The 25,081-nt window shown below is 43.3% G+C and overlaps 1 protein-coding gene across 2 annotated transcripts; it reads left to right on the top strand.

The window, feature by feature from the left end:
* Positions 1 to 516: 516 nt before the first annotated feature.
* Positions 517 to 25,081, top strand: TBX18 (T-box transcription factor 18). 2 transcript variants are annotated; one of them, XM_037393040.1, is made up of 8 exons: positions 517 to 906; positions 1,616 to 1,871; positions 3,431 to 3,532; positions 6,441 to 6,612; positions 13,119 to 13,286; positions 14,473 to 14,537; positions 18,212 to 18,306; positions 20,772 to 25,081. In XM_037393040.1, the coding sequence occupies exons 1-8, from the start codon at positions 633 to 635 to the stop codon at positions 21,494 to 21,496; spliced, it is 1,857 nt and encodes a 618-aa protein (XP_037248937.1). In that variant the 5' UTR covers positions 517 to 632; the 3' UTR covers positions 21,497 to 25,081. The 2 variants fall into 2 exon arrangements, with proteins under 2 accessions (XP_037248937.1, XP_037248936.1); XM_037393039.1 differs by having other exon boundaries at positions 517 to 900; positions 1,688 to 1,871; positions 20,772 to 25,079.

Raw genomic sequence — 25,081 nt, 5'->3', positions numbered from 1 at the left:
CGGGCGCGGGACGGCGGGACGCCCCCCACCCCCGCCCGGCCGCCGCGGCGGGGGCCCCCTGGTAGGCGGCGGGCCGGGACGGCGGGGCCGGGGCCGGGGCGGCGGGGCCGGAGCGGCTCTGATTGGGCTGCGGGCGGCCGGGCCGTGGCAGCCCCCGCCCCGCGGCTCCGCCCTGCCCCCGCCGCCGCAGTGACACTAATGAGCGAGTTCTTCCCACCGGTCTCCTGCCTGGAAGTGCTGACAGATCAAGGCAACAAATTTCAATTACAAGCCCTAATTTGTGTCCGCAGAGCGTTTGTTACCCATGTCAGTCCTGCCTGGCCCATCAGACGGGGCAGAACGTGGAGGAGGAGGAGGAGGAGGAGGGGGAGAGAAGGAGCGCATCTGCAAAAAGGAATAGATTTTTTTTCTCTTAAAAAAAAAAACAAACAAAACCAACCCCCCCCCCAAAAAAAAAAAAACAACCAAACTTGGCTGATAACTCGGATTTAAAAAGAAAGGGGAGGAAAAGCCCCAGCCCCTTGCCTGCGCGGTCGGGAGGACGGGAGGGCGGCCGGCGCGGCGGGCCGGGCGCGGGTGCCGGTGCCGGCGGCCGCGGCGCGCCTGGATGCGCGGGCTGTAGTGGGGCGGGCATGGCCGACAAGCGGCGGTCCTCGCCCGGCACGACCATGAGTCTCAAGGCTCACGCCTTCTCCGTGGAGGCGCTCATCGGGGCCGAGAAGCAGCAGCAGCAGCAGCCGCCGCCGCGGCAGCTCAAGCGACGGAAGCTGGGCGGCGAGGACGAGGCGGCGGAGGACGAGGGGGGCAGCGGCTGCTGCGCCAAGAGCTCCCCGGTGGCCGGCGCCGCCGGCAGGACCTGCGGCGACATGGAGCTGGGCTGCGCCGCCCGCGCCCCCGCCGGTGAGTGCCGCTCCGCTCCGCGCTCCGCCGCTGCCCGCGGCCGCCTCTCGCCACGACTGCCGGCCGGGAGGCCCGCTCCGCCGGCCGGGCCCCGGCGCCCCGCTCCCCCAGCCGCAGCCGGCGCTCTCTCTGCACGTTGTTCCTTCTGCCTTTCGGCACGGCCCGGGCACCCCGGTGCCTGCTCCTGCCGGCGCTGCCGGTTGGAATCCGCGGCGCGCCCCGGGGCACGGCCGGCGGCCCGGCAGGGAGCGGGGCGCCTGTAGCGGGGCTGGCGGTGCCGCAGCGCGGTGGAGCAACAGCCGGGGGCTGCGAGGAGGGGGAACAGCGCTTGTACAGTGCATGTATGAGTGTAACTGCTACGAGTGTGTGGGCAGCTGTGTGCGCGTAGATAGAGACACACGCAGCAGACGTGTATGCGTGCCCGTAGCGGACCGCACACGGACGGGACCGCGTTTTCACGCCGCGGGGGCAGGAGGCCGCGGCCGGCAGCGGTCACGCTAAACGCGCCCGAACGAAACGCGGCGCCGGCCTCGCACCGCGGACCCGCCGCTCGCTGCTTCGACCCGGCCCGGCGCGGCGCAGCACCGGCGAGGGCTCGCCCCGAGCTCGGCGTCGGGGAGCCGCTCTCGCCGCTCGGGTCGTCCCCCGTCCCGGTGCGCAAGGCCGCGGCCCAGGCCCGGGCCCGGCGCAGTGGCGGGGCCCGGCTGGGGCTGAGGGAGCCCCCCCGCCCGGCAGGTCCACGCTCCCCGGCCCCCCTCGCTTCCCCCGCTCTCCGCTCTCTCCGCAGGCGGCTGCGAGGAGGGCTTCCTGGCGGCCTCCCCGCCCGCCTCCCCCGGCGGCTCCGCCAAGGGCTCGAGGCCCGGCTCGCCGCTGCCCACGCCGCAGGCGCCGCGGGTGGACCTGCAGGGCGCCGAGCTCTGGAAGCGCTTCCACGAAATCGGCACCGAGATGATCATCACCAAGGCGGGCAGGTAACGGGCGCCCGCGGGGCCGCCGCCCGGGAGGTGCGGGGCGGGCGGGCACATCAAAGCGGGCGGCGCGGGGACGCCGGGGTTACGAGGCAGGTGGCGGCGGCGGGCGGGCACGGGGGCGCGCGGCGGGGCGGGCGTCCTGCTCCTCGGGGCGCGCCGCGTCCTCCGAGGGGAAGCGCGTCCCCCTTTCCAGGGGAATGCGGGTGGTAACAACCTGGGGTAGCACCAAAGTATCTGAACTTATTAGAAATCACAAAAACATATTTTATTCGATCCATATGCTACCGTCCGCGTTTTCAGAGGGGCTTTATTAATGATTGAAATGCAGCCCCAGACGGCACAAAGCAACGTTTGTCTGGAGAGGGTCCGGCCGGGGAATTTCTGCTTTATCTCACAGGTGCACTGAAATTACAGCGAAAACTAGTTAACCGCGGCCAGGCTTGCCCTCCTGCTTGTGCAGGAATAACGGAGATGGGGATTTTCTTTCCAGTAGCGACTTTTAATTGATTTATACGTATATACGCACACATACATGTATTCTAGAACGGCAGCAAATGCTGAATAAACTGGAATGGCTTTCAGGTTTATAAAATACAGAAAAGGACCTTTCAGTAGCTTGCAGTCAGCTTGTCCCTCGGACGTTTCTTCCCCGCCCCCCCCCCTTTTTTTTTCCTTCAACAATGAAGTTTCTTGATCAAAGGCATGCCGAACGTGAGCTAAAAAGTGCATTTATATGCTAAAACCAGCGCATCGCTTAATTACTCCGATTTCTCCTCAGAAAGATCTAAATCTTGAATGTTTTGTCGGTTTTGGTTTTGGTTTTTTTTGTGTGTGTGCGTGTGTGTTTTTGTTGCTTTTTTTTTTAAAAAAAAAATTACCTCGTAGATTCGTTTCTGCTTTCAATAAAGAAGTTTTACTATACCTTTCAAAGACAGAGTAGCTCTTGCACTTCACCTTTAGTAAGTTGCAGACAGGAAGTCCCGTCTCAATAAAGACCATATTGTTGGGTTACAGCGTGGCACGTTGGCTTGTATAACTGCTTCTTTGCGGTGTTACAATTGTATCACCGTGGATTTAGCTTTCCAAGTTTGCTGCTACACAAATGATAGCACCGTTGGCTGCTGTCAGGTTGAAAGTTCAGTGGCAGTTTGCGTTTCTGTAAGTATTTGGCTTCCTGGGTGGAGGAGGTGTTTGCACATCTCCAGAAATAGATTTCCAGCTAATATCTCAAACGGGCTTTAAATGCGTGTACTGCGAAAGTCGGGTCTCAAACCCGAATGATTTACTGTCTAACAATAAAGTTGAAATGATGTGGTAATAGCTGTACTCCCAAAGCGTATCCCAAAACATACGAAGCATTGTTCGAGTAAATGCACTTTAGAAATCTGTTTTGACATATCGAATGGGCCATTTCATGGCTATGTAACTATAATCGTCCGAAAGGACTCTGTAGGCTAAAAGGAAGAACGAGAAAAATCCCACGAACTGGTTGCCTTTCCTAAACAACCGTCCCCGAGTCTGTTTCATATTAAAAATGACCTCTCTCTTTCCATGTTCAGGCGGATGTTTCCCGCAATGAGAGTGAAGATCTCAGGTTTAGACCCACATCAGCAGTATTATATTGCTATGGATATTGTGCCAGTGGATAACAAAAGATACAGGTATGGTGACTTTAAGGCAATAAATATACGATGCAAGCTTGGCAGTTGGAAAAAAACCATTAACACTATATAAATTAGCAGAAGTTCCTGTTTAACTCTCCTGAAGATTCCTATTTTCGTCCAGTGTATTTAAAAAAAATAAAATTGTGCTAGGTATGCAAAACCAACTACAATTTCTGTTCAGGCTCTTTTTGCATTTGCTTTATATTGCATATGCACTGTGGGCAGATGCTCAGGTTTTGGCTCTCAGTTCTAAGTGCGGTCAGGAAATATTACCATATTTTATTCCTTATCATGTCATTGGCAATTATTTCAGATCAACAAATAAATATGAAAATGCAGATTTTCTTAGTGATAAACGACATTAACATTAACTAATAACATTAATAGCATGGATGTCTGATTCAATGGCATGTAAGCTTTCTTGATCAAACTTCAAACTGATCATATAAAGTAATTTAAAAGCTGTTTATCACTTAGATATTTGTTCACTTAGATTCACAAAAGGGTAATGTTTCTAATTACTGTTTTCTAAAGAATTAATGTCATTATTGTCTGAAGAATAATGTGAGGAACAAAAGTAGTTGCTCTTCTAACACTTCAAAGTAAGGATTATGTGCTGACACTTAGTGTTTTGAGGGCAGTCGTGTTTTGAGGGAGCTAGTTGAACTCTGCTGAAACCACTGGTTTTGTAGAAATGTTTGCAGGATTGGGCCCGCAGCAGTTATTGTCAGTTGTAGGCGTTTTGTAGGTCTTACTTTACAGATGCGATCCCATGCTCCGTAGTAGCCAGGAGGAGCCTGGCCAAGTAGTATAGTGGAGGCAGGATCAGGTCCTTACCAATTGCTGGTTTGATTGTTTCAACCCTATACTTAGTATAATGTAGGGAAAACCACTGCAGATTTAACTGTAGAACCAGGAATATTTCAGACTAAGACTAAAAGGTTGGTTCTGCAGGAATGCTGCCTGGTTTCCTAAGCAAACACTGCCCTGTGGCTTTTGCATGTCCTTACCTCATTGACTGCAATTTTGTCCTTTTCTCGTGTGGTGTAGAAGACATTTCTTAGGACCATTTTAGATTTTGTGGTTTTCAACCAGGTGCAGGTACCAGTGCTGAGGATGTCCAGTACGTGCAGTTATGAGAGGCTTTTCTGACTGTACCATAGGGAAGAAATGTTTTTTCCTTTGGACCAGTACAGTGCAGCTCAAATGAAAGCCCTTTTTTCTTGCTTTCTGTTGCACGTGTGCATTTACTTCGCGGTCTAAACATACAGTTCCTAGAAGGTCTGAGCAATTCCTTAACTCTTATAAAGTGAGGTAATTATTCCAAATTGAATAAAAACGTTAATACTCACAGTAAAAAACAGTTCTATTGGATATGAGTTCACTAAACATAATTTCATTAAAAAAAAATACGGTCATACTGAGCTGCACTGTCTGCCCAGTGCGATACGTGATGCCCAGATAACTGAAGTCACTTGCAGAAGTTGTGCGAAGGGCAGTATTTTCTTCGTTGGCAAATTTAAATTTCTGTAATTCGTGGTTGTAGTACCACGCCTCTTCCTTTCCCATATTAATGTTTTGCATGTTTTACTTGATGCCGCTTTTCATTCTTCACTGTGCAATCCATTTTTTTTTTATTGCTGGCTGTTATTTTAACTTTAGTTGCTCATGTGGCTTCACAGACTGCCTCGAGATCTTTACATTTGAAAGATACAATAGCAGCCACATGGAGCCTAGTCTTTAGCTGTCCTAGAAGATAGCAAAACTAGATGGAAATGAAGAAAACTACGTCTAGGTCTAGGTTTCTAACAAAATTGGACCTTGTTGTAAATACTTGGAAGCTTAAGCTGTTGCTCAATATATTGTTATGTGTATTTGTGACTTTATTTACTTTTGTAGGGAAAGCATGTATTTAGTATAAACCAAGAAATATAACATAAATGAAAAATGGTACAACAGTTGACTGTGGGATCTGGGGTTGATAATTTGTTTCCAGGAGAGAGTTTCACCACTATGCTAGATCTTAGTTGTACAGCTTGATATGAATTGTACAGAGTGATGCATGTATTGGATCATTTTGTTTTAATGTCCCATTTTGTCTTTTGGCTTTTTCTAATAAGGAACTGAATTGTGCAAACATATGATTTGATAAAGTCTGCCTTGTTTTTAGTAAAAAATACAGCTGGATTACCTGAATTTTACTGTACTTGAAAAAAGTACCTTGAAGGTGTTAATTAGTGTGCTTTAAATTGCCCTGTGAAGTGTCTGCTTTCAAAATAAGTTTTCTACCAAAGCAGGCACTATTTTTATTAGAAAATTACATTGTCAGCATTGGCCTATCAAAAGAAATATGGGCTGTGTTTTTTCATTTTTAAGCCTTTCTGCAATGCTATCCAAGACAATTAATATGGTCTTGCAGAAATAGCAAGAGCATAGTTTGACATAGTTTCATTATTTTTCCCAATCATAATGTTCTTTCCCTTCAATAGCTTTATTTATAGACTCTTGTATTAGACTCAACATGTTAAATCTTCCAAATATGGAATCACTACTCGACTTGATAAATGAAGGACCAGATTCTTCCCTGTTTGCTGATGCTTATTCAGAGCAGAGCTGTAGCAATCAATGAACTGACACCAGCTTAAAGCTCAGTGTGGAAGCGTAGTGTTAAGACTGTTCCTGATTTTAAGATGACTAAGGTTAGACCAGAGCATGGTTTTAAACCTTAATTTTGCAGATACCACAGCTATGTTTTCAAACTAAACCCCCCCACGTTTATTGCCCTTTCATGTTTTGTTAATTGGTGGGTTCTTGCTGTATGTATGGGCCCGAATTTATTAATACTGAATGGGTCTGATAAATTATTTCAGGTTTTGTGGTTATGGTATTTGTTTTCTTTTTATAGGTATGTTTATCATAGCTCCAAGTGGATGGTGGCTGGTAATGCTGACTCCCCAGTACCACCTCGTGTTTACATTCACCCTGATTCACCCGCCTCTGGGGAGACGTGGATGAGACAAGTGATCAGCTTTGACAAACTGAAGCTTACCAATAATGAGCTGGATGATCAAGGGCATGTGAGTACTTGCTCTTCTGCAGTATTATATGTAGGCACATTGCTCAGCCTTGAGGGACTGACGTACAGCTTCAGGGTGCCAGAAATAGGCTTGACTTTTCAAAGCTGTTTTGGAACTTTAAGTGTCCAGATCTAAAATCTGCTTACTTTCTACTCCAATAATTAACTGCTTATTAGAGCCTGCTGTTTTACTCCCCCCTCAAAAACAGAACTCCTTCTGCAAAGTAAGAATTTACAAGGCTAAATTGCCTAATACGAAGGGGCAGAATTGCTCTCGTGTTTTCCCACTGAGTGTGTTGCTTGCAACTTCTGCTCCGATCAAAAAGGACGCTGAAATTCACAAGCGGCTAGAAGAAACATTAATAGTGTGTAATAACTTCATGTGAATAAAAATACACTTAACTATTTTCTTAACCTAAACATTTGTGTGAAATCCCATGAGGTGTTAAGAATTGCAGTCAAAAACGAACAACATGGGAGCTGGGTTCGCTCCGATAATGATTTATTACATACCTTATGAAGCAAGACCCTTTCACAGCTGAGGCTCATTACTTCTGAAAAAACTGGCGAAGACGTATGCAGTATGAGTGTTCTGTTTGCAAGTTCTAAATTGTTTAGTTATGACATTATCTAATGTGACAAAATGTGTTATGTTAATATTTCCTTTTCTCTTCAAAACTGTTGAAACATGACAGATGTAAGCCAGTATCTCTCCACCAATGCCTAAAATAGTTTTGCTTGACACCTTAGGAAATAATTAAAAATGAGAATTGTTTTTAGTCAGGGTGAAGTCTTTAATTTTGAAAAATCCTGTAATAAATGGCAAATGTTGGCTTCCTTTCAGAAGGAGCATCGAGTTCCAAGTGGCAGAGTTTTAAGATGTTGGAGGCGAGTTTTGAGACAGGATGTGGATTCCATTGTCCTTAGTGTAGCCCGATGTATTAACCAGGATACTTTCTCCTTCATGGAAGGGAGTGAAAGGAAACGTACCTGGCACAGAGTACAAAGATACTACATGCATCTTTCGGTGTGGTTGTAACTCTGTGACATTAAGTCATATATTTTGTCAATACATACTCCAAGTTTAGGTATGAGATTTTTTTTCCCCCCCATTTGTGTTTGCAAGGGAGATTAACGTGTGCAGGAGCTACAACTGTTTATGTTACGGAGGCAGGAATACGGGAGACTGGCTAGACTGAGCTACCGAATGTGATAACAAGGGTAAAAAGCCTCTCTTTCATATAATACTGTTCATAATTTAATTGCACTCGTCCTTAAAAAGAACGTGAGGGTATTCACATCTCTTAAGTTAGCAGTGCTTTTCTTTAGGCTTGTAAGGAGGACATTTTTTATCACTTCTTTCCAGAATTAGTTATGGGGTCTCATTCAGCAGCGTCCATTTGAGTGAAGGTTAACACAAGTAGTTCCCTTAGTTTCCCCAACATTTGTGTATTTGTGACTCTTCTTGAGTGGGAGTTGCTTTCTCTGAGTCCTGAGTCTATTGTAAGGGCTTTAAAAAGTTGAAGTGGATGCAAATGGGTAAAATGTCGCTTTTTCAACAGAGAGCAGGCCAGCTGGTTTTTCTACTCCCTCGTTTCAGAGGGGCGATACGTGGGTACTGTGGTCCACCCAAGCACTTGCAGTCGAAAACTGCCCTGTGATAAAATCTCGGCTATGCAGAGAATTATATTACTGTACTTTTCCATCCCAGATCTTAGCTTTGTTTCTATTCTGCACTGAAACCTGTGTAGTGTACACTGCACACCATTATTCATAATGTGGGGGGATATAAATTTTCTGGTCTTTAGTTAAGTGTTTGGATTTGGAAACTAGTGAAGCAAAGCCCTAGTACAGTGATCTGAGACACATTGAACCGATTCAGAGCTACGGCAGCACCCCTCCTCCCCAAAATGGAAATTTAAGTATTAAAATAAAAGGACAAAAGAAGGATGACTGTAAAATAATTTCATATTTCTCAAATCTGGGAAATTGCAAACATGTCATTCATAATTACCAGAAAAGGCAAAAGCAGAAAGCAGAAAAGTGTCTCTTCCAATGGGTACATTTTTTCTTTTAAAGCTATGGTAGTGTGGAATGCTGTATTGAAAAAGCTATGTAGCCTCTGAATGCCTCCAGCAATAATGGAAAACGAATAATCATATTTTTGATGAATATAAAAACCAATTGTTTCTCATAAGCAGGAAGGAACCATTTTTCTCAAGAGGGTACCGGGTGAGGGATGGGGGATTAGGAGATCTAGGGGTCAAGGCTGCACTGTCCCTCAAATATTTGTTTTTACATCAGGTGTTCTGACCCTCCCACCCCTGTATGGGAGATGAGGTGTATTTTAGATTATTAGAAAGTTGTTTTTTTTCTCCTCCTGCTTAGGCAGAGCGGCTCAGAGGAGCCTTAGTGGGGTCTCTACACTCTGCCGTTGTTCCCCCAAGAAGTTCAAGCAGTGTTGGGCTTTGCTGTTGTACTTTGGGTGTGCTTTTCATGCTGTCTAATTGCGGGGCTTTAATCGTTGTTGAAATTGTTCCTTTATTCTGGCCGTGCTCCTCAGAGGTGTAAGCATTTGCAGAGTTTTTGTATTAAAATCCCAGGGCTAGGTTTTGATCTTGCAGGCTTTGAGGTAGGGAGTTTTCATGAGATCAGCCCAGAGCCCATTATCCTATTCCAGGGTATTAACTCTCAGAATCAGTGAGAGAAGTGGCCCATGTCCGTGGAAATGGGGGTGGTATTTGTAAACAGATGCTAAGGTAGTATTCCTGTGCAGTATTTATATTGCGGTAATAGTTCATGGCAGCCAGCTCCCCTTGCGTTGCGTTGGGCTGGAATTAGCTTCTTGTGAAAGGAGATCAGCCATCTCTAAGACAACTTGCTTTGCTGCTCGAACGCTTTCCGGGCGCCTTGCTGCCTGCTGCTATTTTCATCAGTATTTTGAGTGGGAGTTTGTGACAACGTAATTTTATAGCGCTGTTCCGTAGAGAGATTTTGAAGTACATCTGCACGTAGGACACTCTCTGATACATGAGTTCCACTTGCAGGCTGAGGAGATCAAGCAAAATTTGTAAGGAAATGTTTCCCTTGTGCGTTTTTAATCTCAAAAGGGAGTCCCACGGTGAATTCGCTTTGGAAAGATGGTGTGCTTACAGAGGTGTTAAGGTCTGATGGCATCGTGAAGACACATACTGCGGCATTTGTGTCTTTCATCAGAGTTTCGATGCTAAGAAAAAGTAAACCTGCATTTTGCAGTTGACAGAAGCGGGTGGTCTCGGTGCTCTTTTTTAACGGCTCTCATGCATCTCTCATCTGTGTAGTGAGTGCTGCATTGTAAAAGCAGTCTCTCCCTCTAGCTGGTTAGAGCTGGCTGATTTTTCTATTTTGATGCAGTTATTAATCTGAATTTGGGGGGGGGAGGGGAGAGTATTTTTGATGCTATTTTCCATGCTTTTCAACTGAGTATTTTTTGATGCAGAGGAACATCTTTTAACTTTTAGTGAAAATGAGGCTGTTAGCGTGCTAATTGTTCCTTGGTGGCTGATTATTTTTTTTTTTTTTCCTATTTGAAAGTGGGGTGAGGCTGGAAGCAGAGGCGCACTGTTACTCTGCCCAGACTTGGCTCTAAGTAGTGAGCTCTGCTTACAGTCAATGGGTAGTTATATGTTCTTGTCACAACGAAAAGCTGGGAAACATCAGCGTTTGCACTTGCAGTTTTTGTCTTTGTGAAGAGGGAGTCCATGCTCCTCGGCCCCACATACTTCCCTGACTGCAGAAAGCCTGAACGCATGGGCTTTGCGAGGAGGATGAAAGGAGGATTTTTGGCAAACACAGCAGCAAGATGAGGACCATGCCAGTGGTGGGGAGGTGACTGTGCAGTCTGTGCACTGCTGAGCTACTGGAGGATTGGTATCTCCCCTGCGAAAAAGTATTGGCCTCTCGCTTGTTCTGGCTGTGATGGTTGTGCCATGTTGGTGCCCAAGCTCATGGTCAGCTCTGAGACCTCATCACAGCAGCATTTCTCAAAAGCCACATTGCAAAGGTAAACCCAGCTTTGTGTGTCTGCACAGGTGCTTTGGTCACCTTTGCTTTGCCGGGCTGTTGCCTTGCTCTGCTGCCTACCTGTGGTCTCCCTACTGTGGCGCTTCCAACTGATAGCGATGTCTTGACAGTTGCTGTGGTCAAAGTGTAATTTTGCTTTTGGTGGGAAACGTTTACGCCCCCATGAAGTGTTTTGGTCTTCCCCTGTGAGGGGTTTGTAGAGAGAGGCAGACTCTTCAACCGTGAGTTGAAAGTAGTGCCAGTTCATGTTTGGCATTTGGTGGGACTTGTTCTCGTTGGGTTTTTTTATTGTTGGCTTTTAAGGGTACGAAGGGAAAGTTGCTGCTTCTACACTTAAACTGTTAGATCCCATCCGTGCTGTTAAATGTGCAAGCACTGCAAATGAAAAGCTGGAATCTCCTTTTCCTCAGCTTTTTTTTCACAGTAGCTTTAGGTGATGCTTAGAGTAATAGAGCTAAGTGGTTTTTGGAGTGGGTGTTGCATCTGCCCCTCCTTTTATATCCTGTCTTCATAGTGTTGCTCTTTAATTCACCAGGGCTCTGCAGTTATGTATTATTTATTTAGAATTCAGCATCCTGATCATTAACAAAGATCCCATTGTACAAGGCATCTTATGAAATCAAGGAAAAAAATATTTCTTGCTGTGGATTTGCTAATTGTCTAACAGTGTGCCAGCACAGAAAATTTCAGTATAGCACAGAGCCAAGCCATGTTGCTCTTAAGAGACAACAAGGATCAGTTTAGCTGTAATAGCCACCTAGATAAGGAGTAGGAGGTGTTCATCTCCACGCTGGTGTGACTTTACTTGTTCTGATACGTGGGCAGAGCTGTTGGTAGCTGCCTGGCTTATCGTTGCGTATGGTCAAACCCGCCGTATCTGCAGCGGTAGTTTGCACTGCAGAGTTGGTGGGGTAAAGTAATCCAGGTGGGAGCCGAACGTGGCACACTCAGGGGCACCCAGGCAAATGCAAGGCACAGAATAACGGTGGTTTGAACAGTGGAACAGAGCTTTCCTTGAGGATTTTTCTTTTTTCTGTTGCACCAGTATCTCTCCTGGTATTGCTGGGTGTTTGCAGAAAAACAGGGTCAGGAATGTGCGATCCTCCCTGCATTTTCATTTTGTAGGTCTTTGCCCCTGGAGAACCGAAAGAAGTGTTATAAAAGAGGATATACATTTGCATGATAAAAATCTTGCTCTGTTCAAGATTTCAGAAACTGGGAAAAGGCTTCATATGAGAACATCCATAGGGCACTCCTTGAGCAAATTAATTGGAGTCCGTGATGTCATTGTCAAAACCTTACTTACAGGCTAATAAACCCCTTGATTATCCAGAAACTTGGCTTATCCAAGCCCAGGTCATGTCGTCTGGCCAGGACCAAGTGTATTAAACTAGCCAAACTCTAGTTTATCCAAACGAATGTAATGTCCTCTATGTCATTTGGATGAATGAACTTCCACGATGTCTGGCATAGGGGCCTTGTTGAGTGCCTGAGCACATGTACGTTCTGAGGCTACTCAAGGAGCAGGAAATTAAAAAGCTTCCCCTGAATGTTGATTAGTGGTTCCACAGGCCAGTAGCCATAGGGCTATTTATTTATCGGGTTACTAACGTCTTCGGCCTTCCAACAATAATAGTCGAGCTTCCAATTATTTTTTTTCTTGAAATCTTCTATTTTAGTAGTGGTTAGCTGAAATGGAGTAAAATAGAGGAAAAATTCTGTGTTTTAAATCTCCTCTCAAATTTGGGAGCAATAGCAAGAGGTATTTGTATTTAATTTTATGCACTGAGTTCATATACTTCTCGTTTTATCATTTATCCTTAATTGAGCTCTTGTATGCTGGGAGGGGTTTGTGTATTTATTACTCATTGTCTGTATTACAGATCTAGAGTTATTAACACTTCATAAAATTTGGGTTTTGGTATTATATTACTCTGTATTTCTGCTTCTTCAGAGTGCGAGAGTCTCAGCGCATGTTCCAAACAAGATATGTTTCCAGCCTTCGGGATATCAGGAAAAATATTGCTTTGAGCATATCCCGAAGGTTCCAAAACCAAAAGGCAACTGCTGCTGCTGTTAATCCTGTTAGATCAAATCGAGGGTCCAGAGGAAAAAAGTGACAAAACTTGCCGAATTCCAGTGGGCAGTGGGACCAGGACTTCACTCCTGCCTTTTTTTTTTTTTTTTTTTTTTTTGTTTTTGTTTGAGCTAGTCTCTGAATTTGGTGCTCTTGAGTTGTAATTTTTAAATGTTTAGGGTTGGCAATAACATAAATGCACAGGGATTAGACTACTGTAATAAGAACCTTCAGAGGTTAAAGAAAACATTTGATTTCCAGTAAGTGGCACGGTAAACACATACCATAATCTGTTCCAAAAAGCTATTAGTCCTGAAACAGCAGGGTGCCCTTTCTAATGTTATCTTTTTCCTTTCGTGACTGTATAGATTATTCTTCACTCTATGCATAAATATCAGCCTCGTGTCCATGTCATCCGAAAAGATTGTGGAGATGATCTGTCCCCTGTCAAGCCTATCCCTTCAGGAGAAGGGGTGAAAGCCTTCTCCTTTCCAGAGACAGTTTTCACTACTGTCACAGCATACCAAAATCAACAGGTAACTTCGGCTTTCTGCTTAGCACTTTACAGGCTTTTCAGAGTAGACCAGGGAAGTACGAGACAGAAGAAAAGAGGATGCATGCTTTTATTATATCACTTGTTAAAAAGCACTGTGTAAACTTTGTTTATATTTCAAGTAGCTTTCAGTAGTAGTATTGCAGCAGTGCCTGGAGGCTAAAGCTGAGACATCAGGCTACGTGGGCTAGATGCTGCATGTAAAAAGTCATTCTTATTATGGAGATCACACACTCTAATTAGCATAGTTAATAGTGTCTTAATTATAAATACAGCAGTGAAGCATAAGGCAAAGAGCAATCTAATTTCTAAAGGTGTTTTTGTACCTTTAGGTGTAGACACATGTCTGGATAGAATTTTTACAGCACTTTTATTCCTGACTCCAGTGATTTCAAAACTGTCAGGACCTTAACAGAGAGGCTGAGGTCTGAAGAAAGTTGCAGTCATTTCAACTACATTCAGCACGTATTAGTAACTGCAATTTATCTGGATCCACACAGATTCGAAGTCAAAAGTAAACAGCATGACTCCAGTGTTTGGCTCTTACTACCATTGGTTAAAGTATTAACATACATAGTGACACTGTAGTTAGTGTTGTGACAATTTTTCTCATTTCCACGTAAGTTATTTGAGCTACATTTGGGGAAATTATGTGTGTCTTGCTGTCTTTACAGAAGAGTAGGAGAGCCGTGTAAATACTGAAACATAATTATTTGGTGCTTATCCCATTTATTTAAATAAATTACAAGTATTGGGGGGTGGAGGTGGGACTGGTTGGGGTTTTTTTGAGGAGGATAATAACCTAGAGATAATCTCTTTTTTTCACATTTACTTCTTAACCCGTACAGAAATAAAATTTAATATACATTTTATTGCAATTAAGCAGTATACTCACTGAGGTGAAGAATGACATTTGCCAGAAGATTTTTCTCAAGAATTCTAACCTGCCATTTGGTAGCATTAAATACCTGCTAGCTTCTCTGGGGATTTGCAAAAATACCGATCAGAAGGCTGGCCCTGATTTTGCTGTGTTTCAGGACAGCCATTTTTAAACCATGCAAATGTGAAGATGTTTCTACTCCACTGTAGGCTTAATTCTGTCAGGAGAGTCATTTTGTGTGTTACTTAGCTGAATTTGCAGGTAATAATTTCTGTAATCATACTCACAGATTACTCGTCTGAAGATTGATAGGAATCCATTCGCCAAAGGGTTTAGAGATTCAGGACGGAACAGGTAGGTGTTGGGGAAGGAGGGGGGTTTGTTACTGCTAACAGAAGTGGTTTGTGAAGGCTGATTGAGGGGAATACCTGTAAATACAGACAGGTTAGCCTGAGGACTCGGACGCCTTGAGGGACCACTTAGGTTTCCCAGTAATATTCTCTGTCGTGGGCTCCCATTCCTACTCTTCTGACCATCTAGGTCAAGAACAGGTTAGCACTTGGCCTGACTCATGTACTCAAGCTTTCTTTTGGTGGAAGCAGCAGCATACCATCAAGGGTGCAAATGGAATTAGTGCATACTCAGGTCTGTGATTTCAGGTTGCTCCTGAAATATCCTCTTTCTTCTGTCTGGAGACACAAATTGCAGATAGCAGTGTCAAACTGTAAGTCCAGGTTCTCTTGCATGTAAGTGGCATTTAGTATGGATGATTGGGTTGTTGTTTTCTCTTAAAGGGGGAGAAACTAAGTTGTTTCGTGCAGTAACCTAGTGTTTAGCACTCTCACCTAGGAGGTGGGAGACCTGTCTTCAAGTGGCTCTTTAGCCTAAGGAGTTTTAAATCCACTTCCTAGGTGAATGCCTTTCCTACTAGGCTATAGGTGACCTTGAAATGAGCCTGGTTTCCACCTCTTCCATTGCGGTCGGATTGATTAATTGCTTGTTCCCTCTTGATCCATGAATCTTTCAAAATAGCAATAGGGAATCTGAGTAGTGCAAAGTGGAGACTTGAGTCTAGTCCCTGCTGCCAGTAATGATGAGGTATTTTATCCAAAGACTGTCTAATGCAAAATACTTAAGCCTGTTACGAATTGTATGTTAAACCGTTTCAGCTAAAAAAAGCAGCATTTCATTGTGGTGCATATTATACACCAGTTCCAGTGACCACATTGTGTTTGGTGTCTACAGCTGCTATATTTATGATCTAGCCTTGCAGAGAGGGGAGCAGACTGTGTGCTGGTAGGAATGCTCAGAGAGTATTTTTTTGGTAGCTGCTTTATTGAGCTTCTCTTTTAGCGGAGGCTACAGCATTAAAGCCTGTTTTGTGCTTCCACCGGAGTTATTTAAATGCTGAGACTGGGCAGTAGATGAGAGTAGTTTTTAGAAGATGAACAGTTATAGAAGGGGTAGGGTACTTGTAAAAATTTACAGGAATTCACTGTAAGTATCTTCAGTTTGCACTGTGCATTTGCTGCTCTCTAAGATTTTTGTCTTCTAGCAAGAAACAATTGGCCATGCTCTGTCCTGGGGCCTGGAAGAGAAGATCCAGGCACTGGCATAAATAAAGTTTTGTCCTCCTTTGTAGCCTTCTAGTTTGAAAGTAAGTGAGCAGTAACTTCCAGATACATGCAGTGACTGAAAAAGCAAAACATGCTGTGTGTACTTGGCAGAGAAGTGTGACAGCTCTCCGTAGGCAGTGTCTCTGCTATGCATGCTTTTTGGAGAGCTATAAAATAAGTACTAAGGAGCCTCCTAAGAAGGGTGAAACGCTGACTCCTCTGAAACTTCTGAGTTTAAGCGGAGTTAGAATTTCTTCCATAGCGTTATATGAAACAAGAGAAGATGCCCTTGAAAACAGAGAGGAAAGAATCATACAGAAACCAGTTCTGAACTGCGTTTAACATGGTGGGGCAGCCCTGGTATTACCTGAGGACGGTGTGCGGTAAGAGTACTGCATCTGCAGCCATGCAAACCCAGTCGCAGGACTGGGGGTATCCAGAGGGGTATTTTCGTTCGGCTCTAGGAGTGTTTGATTCAGGCATTAGAAAAAATGCAGGGTATTTTAATGGAAAGAAAGTTACAGTTTATGGAAATGGATTAGGAGGTCAGTCCTGTAGGAAGTGCCAGCCTCTGTGAGTTTTGGAACGGGCTTGGGATGAAGTCTAAATGCTTTTACTGTGACAAACACACTTGTTGCAGATGTGACTGCCAACTCTTGTCCATTGCAAATTGATGTTGGGTTACTGAAGTCAGTATTGCTGTTTTCTTTGATAGACTGTGTGGTACCGAATAAGTGTGTTTGGGAATGCAGCTCAGCTTTTTAATTGTCAAGGAAAATTTCTTTTTTAATTTAAATTACTGGTTTACGCAGTTGATTATTAATTTGCTCTGTTGCTGAATATTGAAATGAAATGTTAAGTTTCTGTTATCATCATTGTTCTAGCTGGTGTATTTATCACCAAGGCATTTTAGTCTGCAAGAAAAATGTAAAATAAAAATACTGTGATACCATTATATCCAACTTTTCAATATTGCTTTAATTATTGCAGCTATCTCATTCTGCTGTGCTGCATGCAAAAATTCTGTTTAATTAAAAATATTCCCTTTCAGGTCATTCTCCTTCAGTCCCACAGGCTCTTTTACAGAAATCAGTAGCTTCACCTTTTAAAAGCATTCCCTGTGCATTTGCAAAGTGCAACGGAATTTATGTGCTGAGAATAGTTTCGTTCTTCAGTTAGGCCTTAAGTTTGACCCTATAAAAACTTTTACTCAGGAAAGGACCAGAATTTCTCCCTTTAAATACTTCAGGAAAAAAATAACTGTTTTGTTAAATAAACTTGGCCATTTGATAGCATAAATTAGGGTGGTGATAAAATGTGGAAGTTGTTCAAAGGCATCTTGTATAAATTATCGCCTTGGCTACACTCCTCCAGGAGGTGGCTTTTATCTCTGCTTTAACTAGAAATGAAAATTCACCATAACAGCAGAAAATGAAGCCTATCTTTTTAGGCCAGGTTCAGCTAATAAAATACTTTCTAAATGTTTCCTCACACGCATTTGTGATCGTGTTGGAAATGCAGTGGGGAAGAACAGTATCAGCAGAACATGCTGGTAGCTTCAAATTGGGCTGTTTGCATAATTTGAGTTCACGGAGTGCTGCTGCTCAAAGGCAAGCACTCGTGTGTGCCTGATGCTGACACTTAACAGGCCTTTGGGGCCCAGCAGCCAAAAATAACCGCAAAATTGTACCTCTGAGGTACATTATTCATAAAATTATATCAGAAAGCAAACAAGCCTATACCTTCAGGAAACAGAGATTCTTCCAAATACTGTCTGCCACAATTGTCTATCCAATTATTTTTATTTTGTCACAATAGTGTTGAAAGAAAATGACAAAATTTTTAGTTTCTAAAGGCATTTTGCTCAGCACTTAATAACCAAGGCACAACATTGCTTTATACATTTTAGTAGCAACAGAGAAGTACACCCATGCTTTGCTCATGCTATAATCATGTGATCATCATGTGATTTTCCAACTTGTCAATAATGACTGGTAATCCTATTTTAACAGAAGCTGTTAGTGGATCACCTTTGTTCTAGGCAGAAATAGGAGATCATCCCTCTGGCCGTTAGAGCTGTTGCTCTTAAAGAAATATCATACTAGGAAAACATTCAGTGTCATTTTAGCCAGGTGTCTCCCCTCAAACAACCTTCCCCAAAAGGCCAAAACCATTGAAACAGAGAGCCAGCCTTCTGGAATTCAGAAACTCTTTGTGTGCTTCCAGCCCAGTGGCTGCGTATCACAGTGATCTTATGGATAGGGATGTAAGACTCTTCTAAAAAGCAAAATGAACTTCAGAGTAATCCTGAAATGTTATTAATTTTTATACGTTTCTGAGGTAAAGTACCCAGAGACATGTGACAAGGTACAGCCTTCTTTCATGACATGGTGATGTTTTGGTTCTAAGTAGAATGGGACTGGAAGCTCTGGTAGAGTCTTACGCCTTCTGGAGACCTTCACTGAGGACACTTACATTTGAAGATATACCTGGGATACCCAAACAAGGTAATGGTCTTCTTTGTGTTCTTTCAAAACAAAAATGCATGAAGATAAAGCTTCACCCATCATGCTTTACAAAAGCCTAGGTAAGTGTATCACTTGCAGAGAAAAAGCAACCAGCCAGCCCCAGTGTAGGCCATCACCTCTCATCAGAGTTATTCTGTTAGAAAACTAATGCTAACTTAACCACTGTGTCAATAAAACTGGTAGGTTGTAAAGATAAATCAGATCACATGTGGAGAAGAATGTCAGTTATTTAAGGATGGAACAACCTATTCCTTAGCATTATGTTCTGACTGGATACACAAGGTAGAGATCATTTATAGATTACTTCCTTTGCACACATCCAAACTCCAGTATAGGAGTTACTTGTGTGTTTGAGTGAAAAAAAGAAAATGAGAGAAGAAATGTCCTCTTCAGTAATGAATAAGTAGTAGCAATCTTAATTGGGTATCTTCCTTGGAAAGCCTTCTTAATTCTTAAAGACCTAAAGATTTTCAGTAAAAGTCCCAACAAACTTTATCTGCATCCTAGAGCTTGAAAAAATGGACTTCCTCTCCACTTTGCTTTTTCCTACTCCCCAGTCTGTAACCTCTTGGTTTCCACTTCCCCCATTGTATAGGTAGTGCTGTGAGGGAGCGAGATACTTAACTGGCCTGTTTGGGCAGAGAGGGGTGTCTCTTTACTCTTTTCTGAGTTCCTTTATTTCCACAGTATGCCAATGCATATAGAAAACCTCTCAGCCTTTTCCCAACTAAACCTGATATAATGCTTCTGATTATTCACATTTTCTGCTACAAAAATTTACCAACATCCTACCTGTTTTCTTGATAATGCATTGCAAACTCATTAATTGCCTTTGGACTAAAAATCCAGAAAATATGGAAATACGCAAAAATCACTTTTGTCAACTTCTTAGCCCAATCATGGTTAAAAAGGAGGTTTTGTGCCAAGTCATAGATATGTTTTATGAGGGTTGGCAGAGCGTTGAGTGGAGTATGGGCCTGGGGGACAGTCCTCATAAGAAAGACCTGTAATGAGAAGTCAGCATCAGACCTGAAATACCTTGTGAGACTGTGTAAGACTCAAGGGCAACTCACTGCGGAGTTCATCCATCTAGGAGACAGACCAGCCGTGTTGCCCTGTTTATATGTAGCCGCACTGAGAGCAGGGGAACTGCTGCCATGAACTTTCCATTTCCTTTTCTACTGCTGCCTGAGGTTAAGGAGCTTGTTGAAGTTACTGTTGATGTTCAGAGGATGGGAGCTGGGATCCTGGCAAAATCTTTAGTCTATACCTTGGACAGTAAGGTGGTTTAGAGGTTTGTTGAAGGTTCCCATTAGAAATTTGTCCTGGTTGTTAATGCTGGAAGTTCCTGTCTTCAGGTAGCAGAGGTGTTGATGCAGACTGGAAGAAAAATAAGTATGCCTTACACCAGGATTTCTGGAATGTGGCATTGTCTCATTGTGCTTTGATCTTGTGGTGTCCTGTCAACAGAGCAAGAAGCAGCAGGCAGAGTTCACTAATAGTGTATTTTTCCTTGTACTAGCTCACCTATCGTGAAAACCTGTTAGTTTGACAGTGTGTGTCTCTTTGCAGCATCAAACTGTTTGATTGTTAACGTGATTCATAAACAGGAGAGTCTTCCTTGTTAAGTGCCTTCCACCTGGGAGACTGTGAAAGGCCCAAATTAGTTTTTCTACACTCATTTTTTGGGGAGATAACAATCCCTTAAGAAAAGAAAATGTTTCTTGCAGCTGGGAAACTTTCAGTCCTGAGGAAAGGCCTCACCTGTAGCAAGTAGTGCGTTTTCAGGAGCATTCAGCACTGGTATTTGTCATGTAAAATGTCCTGGTATTGGTAAATGATAGTTTGCAGTCAGTTTGTTGCAAACCTAAACCTCCACTTACCTGTTCAAGAAAGGAAGCAGCTGTGCACAGTACTCAGCCTGTACTCTTTCTGAAGTTGTTTTGTAGTTTTGTTCTCAATTTTTTTTTTTTTTTTGGTTTGAAGTTGGAAGAGTTTTGTTCTGAAATTTTGTTCTGAAGTTGTGAACTTTCCTGAAGCTGTTGAACTGTGGGAGCCTCTATCATCTGAGCTGAGGAGCCAATTCCTTAGCTGGTGCTCTGACAGTGACAGTCAGGCACAGAGTGCGTAAGACACTCCAGTGTGTAGCAAAAGCATAGACAATACAAAATCTGTCATTTGGAAGAAGGCTTCCTGTGATGTGGTACTCACTTGGCTGCTTCTTAGCTGCCACGCAATTTCCTTCCAGTATCAAATAAAGAGTAGTTAACCTTTTGGGCAGGAGCTGTAAGTATTGAGTGGTGGTTGCAAAAGCATTCATTTTTTGAATGAATTTGGGTTGTGTTTCATGTCAAGGGTTATTATGAAAGACGAAGGCCTTGATCTGTCACTTAGGAGGTGAACCTTTCCCAATGTGCTGCTTACACTGTAATATTCTCTTCCAGGAAATGCAGGTTCCTCTACTTTACTCCAGGGATCTGGCAGTGGAGTGCCATCTACCCATCCTCACCTTTTACCGGGTTCCCCTTGCTCATCTCCAGCCTTCCACCTCAGTCCCAACACTAGCCAGCTCTGTAGCCTTGCTCCAGCTGACTACACAGCTTGTGCCCGCTCAGGCTTGACCCTGAACAGATACAGCACTTCTTTGGCTGAAACCTACAACAGGCTCACAAACCAAACCAGTGAGACGTTTGCACCCCCGAGGACTCCCTCCTATGTTGGTGTGTCAAGTAGCACAACTGTGAATATGTCTATGGGTGGCAATGATGGGGATGCATTCAGCTGCCCGCAGACTGGCTTATCTATGCAGATTTCAGGGATGTCTCCACAGCTCCAGTACATCATGCCATCCCCATCCAGCAATGCCTTTACCACTAATCAAACCCACCAAGGCTCCTACAACACGTTTAGACTGCACAGTCCCTGTGCGCTCTATGGATATAACTTTTCCACATCCCCTAAACTGGCTGCCAGTCCTGAGAAAATTGTTTCTTCCCAAGGAAGTTTCTTGGGGTCCTCGCCAAGTGGAACCATGACGGATCGGCAGATGTTGCCCCCCGTGGAAGGAGTGCACTTACTTAGCAGTGGGGGGCAGCAGAATTTCTTTGACTCTAGGACCCTAGGAAGCTTAACACTCTCGTCTTCTCAAGTGTCTGCACATATGGTTTGATGAAGCCTTTAAGTAAAAGTACAGTATGTTTGGTGTCTACAATGTATTTCTTTTGGAATATGAAAGGACACTCGATGTAGCTTGTAAAGTGTGTGTATATATAATATGAGAGGAAGTTTCACTGAATTTTTGACTTGCTTGTGGCCAGATTATTCTTGTATTTTGAGTTACACAGAGTTTGCTGCGGCACAGACTGCTTTAGTTTTCTGGTATAATACACTTAGTTGCATAACACGTTGAGACATATGCAACAAATTAAGTAAGACTTCCTCCCCTTTCCCCCTCCTCTGTTCTAACCCCTTTAAAGAATGAAATGACACTTGGAGTATTAAACAACACAAACAAGCCCGCTTACATTTCCTATAGTACTAGTGAGTTTCTTTAAAACATTCGTAGAATGATAAGCTGATGCACCAAAGGCATTTTACAAGTTTCTTCTCTGTTACAAGGGATATGAAGGGTATTTGGACTTTTAAGTGTTAAGCATCAAGCATCCAGCCTAAAATAGAAGTTTAGCTAATGGATTATTTACAAAGTAAACGGAAAGATTAGTTTGCCTTCTCAGGATATGCTGTTTTTAGTCTATCAACAGCACAGCATTCTCACTAGGATTTTCTTCTTTTTCAGCATGAGTCTAGATTTATGATTAGGTATTTGAAGACAAATAATGCATATTCAATTTGTGGTGATAGGAGTAATTTAAACAAACGGCAGAAGCAGCGGCATTCCTTGGTACAGAATGAACTTCGGGGTGCTTCATTTTTATCAAAGGAAGGGCTTGATGCATTTTTTCCTCCATAAATATTGCCTATAAGACATTTACTGGACAGTAGGATATTCTAATGTATCTTTGTTTTTGTATTTTTACTTTTTTAAAGGAAAATGCAGGTTTGATGTAGGAAAAAAAAGTGAGCAGGATGAGAAATTCCATTGTTGGTTTTATCCATTTGTGTGTGTGTTGTTTTGGGTGTGAGTTTGTTTGTTCGTTTGTTTTTTTTATAAGGGCAAAAAGTCCTCCATCCTCACTATCTCGTAAATATATTGCCTGTATCAATTAGGCAGATGACCCAGTTTGCCCACAAGTGTTTCTGGAAGCAGAACTTTTTTGTAGCTGCCTCCCTGCTGCTCTGTTTCTCAGTCAGTTTTTGCCCTGGAATTGGAGAGGTTCCCTTCCTTCCCAGTTCTGGTTTTAAATGGCACTTGTAAGAATGCAGATCACAACGTGTTCCTGACCAGGCTTCTCCAGAGTGACAAGAACATGGGGAGACACTTGACGTGGCAAAATTTGTGCCCTCGTCTGCACCTGCACAGCCTGGGTGCACATGAGTCCTGCTGTGAAAGCTGCCTCTCAGCTGCCCGCCTGTCAGAGCTGAACCATGGAGGCTGTAGAACAGATTTTAATGCTTGAGAGAACGGGTTGTCTTCAGCAGTATGCTAAGCCTCCTTTATATTGTGCTGATGATGTAAAGGCATTATAAAGTGGGTACAAATGTAGTTGAAAATGCTTCTTCCATCAGCATTGAAGGAGAATAAGGCCTTTCAGATTTTACGTTTTTCTCTGTTAGATTTTTTTGTTGTTGTTGAAAGTGAATTGTTGTGTTTCTTAAGAGTTCCTGTGTCTTTTCTGGCAAACCTCCCACTTTAAGGAAGACTCATTGCAGCTACTATTTCTGCAGTGGGATGTAGATAATACATGCAGAAACAGCCCTTTTGCTATCTCCTCTTACTGTTCGGGAATAGAAGAGAAGCCACAGCAGTCTTCAAGTCTGTGCCTGGAGAAGACTTTATTTCTAATAGTTACATATTTTTTTATGTTAAAGAAGACACGTAGAAAGTTTTTATTGAAAGCTGGAAGGACAAGAGGATGCAGTTGAAGAGATGTGCGTTTGCTTCTTCGCTGTCTCAAACTTCCCAAGTGACCTTGGGCAATTTGCTCAGCCTTTCTATCAATTTTTTTTTTTTCTTCTGTAAAATGTGATAGTGGCATTTCTCTGCCTCACAGGAAAGGGTGACAGTACATTGAAGATTAAGGTCATCTTTACATCTGCTGTACTGTGGACAGTACATTACAGGTGAATGGCTAGGTAGTGTTCATATATGAGGAGAACAAAGAGCATTCATGTACTTCAGGTCTGTGGCTAGTTTTGGCATTGCAGTGTCCCTTGAGGCAGACCTCCTAGCAAAGACCTGCAATGCTGAAAACACTATTCAAAAACCTAACACTAACGATTTGTGAAATGGTTCTAAGATGTATAGAAGATGGAGAAATTTTCAGTTATGTAAATTGTCCTAGGTCTATTGGTATAAATTAACAAGAAACTTGTGTATAGTAATTCCTGCTCTAGTCAAAACTTTGAAATGTTGCCGTTGGACAAATCTTTAAATGGAAAGGATGGTACAATTAATGTATACTTGAAAAAGGATAAAGATCGTTATCCATGTCATCTTAAGGGCTGTGACTAGGTAGAAATGTGGAAGAGCTAAATCATGCACGTTACTTCAAGGGGAAGAAAAAAGGGTTGTGCGTGGATGTTCGTGGAGGTGCTCCTGGCAAGAGTATGTACTTTTATCGTCTGGGAGTCTTTTAGAACTGGTTTCTTATTTTTCCTCAAATTATTCTTATCATATAACCACACAATATTGTTTGGAACATTTGTTCCTTAAAATTTGAATCATACTGTAAATACTTACTGGTGTGTCATTGTGAAAAGACTAGCTTTTTATCAATATAGTAAATGCTATATATGCATTATATCTATAATTATATATCTGTATTTTACAAAAATGCCACAGAAAATATATTAAAGTGTGTATTCAAACACTTTTTTCTACATTTGGAAAATCTGAGGAACTTGGGCCTTCTTTTTTTCTCTCTACAACTTCAGCGAGACCAAAGGAACTGACTCTAAGGTAAGCTCTGAAATTCAAAGACTTAATACGTCGAGCTGCAGTGATCCAGCTAGTCCACAATTCTTGCATGGTTCAGTTTAACCATCTGCTGTTGAACCTCTCCGGTCATTTGTATGTAAAGGTCACAACAGATGTTGGGTACAAGAAGATGCTGGGACTGACTGCAGAGCTGTGAGGTTTTTATGTGGGAAGAAGGGACCAAGCAGCTTGCTGGGCTCATTAGCTAGTGATGGAGCTTTGCTGGTTCCTCATAGCCCAGCTCATCCCAGCTGCCAAGATCAGCTGCCCCACATCAGCTGGATCTGGGAAGTTAGCCCTTCCATGTGATCAGGAGCTCGGTTCCCTGCATATTTTCTCTTTGTGCTTTTACTTTGGATATTGCATCTTTGTTCTGCTTATTCTAAATGCAAAAATCCATTGATTCCTAAGGCACAATTATACAACCTTGAATCAGCTGGACATACTGTTACCCAGCAATGAGCAAAATTTCTCCCCGCCTGAAATACTGTTATGCGTAGTGGCCTTATTTCCTATTGTGTTGCAATAAATGATTCCATGTGACATAGGGCACAGGGCCTGGAATTCTGATTACTTTAGAGACTAGAGTTTCATAGTCACTTAACACCAGCATTGTTGCAAATGACCAGAATTAGGGCAAGAGAAGTAGGCATGAAA

Source organism: Falco rusticolus, chromosome 6, assembly GCF_015220075.1.
Source record: "Falco rusticolus isolate bFalRus1 chromosome 6, bFalRus1.pri, whole genome shotgun sequence".
Classification (NCBI taxonomy): Eukaryota; Metazoa; Chordata; class Aves; order Falconiformes; family Falconidae; genus Falco; species Falco rusticolus.
Note: the sequence above shows the minus strand (reverse complement) of the source record. Positions and strands in the feature narration are given on the sequence as shown.

Bases quoted from the DNA above. Each gene is read 5' to 3' on its own strand.
- TBX18 (XM_037393040.1), top strand. From the start codon at position 633: ATGGCCGACAAGCGGCGGTCCTCGCCCGGCACGACCATGAGTCTCAAG. The intron at 13,287-14,472 runs GTAACTTCGGCT...TCATACTCACAG, and splicing joins CAGCATACCAAAATCAACAG to ATTACTCGTCTGAAGATTGA. The intron at 18,307-20,771 runs GTAATGGTCTTC...ATTCTCTTCCAG, and splicing joins ACCTGGGATACCCAAACAAG to GAAATGCAGGTTCCTCTACT.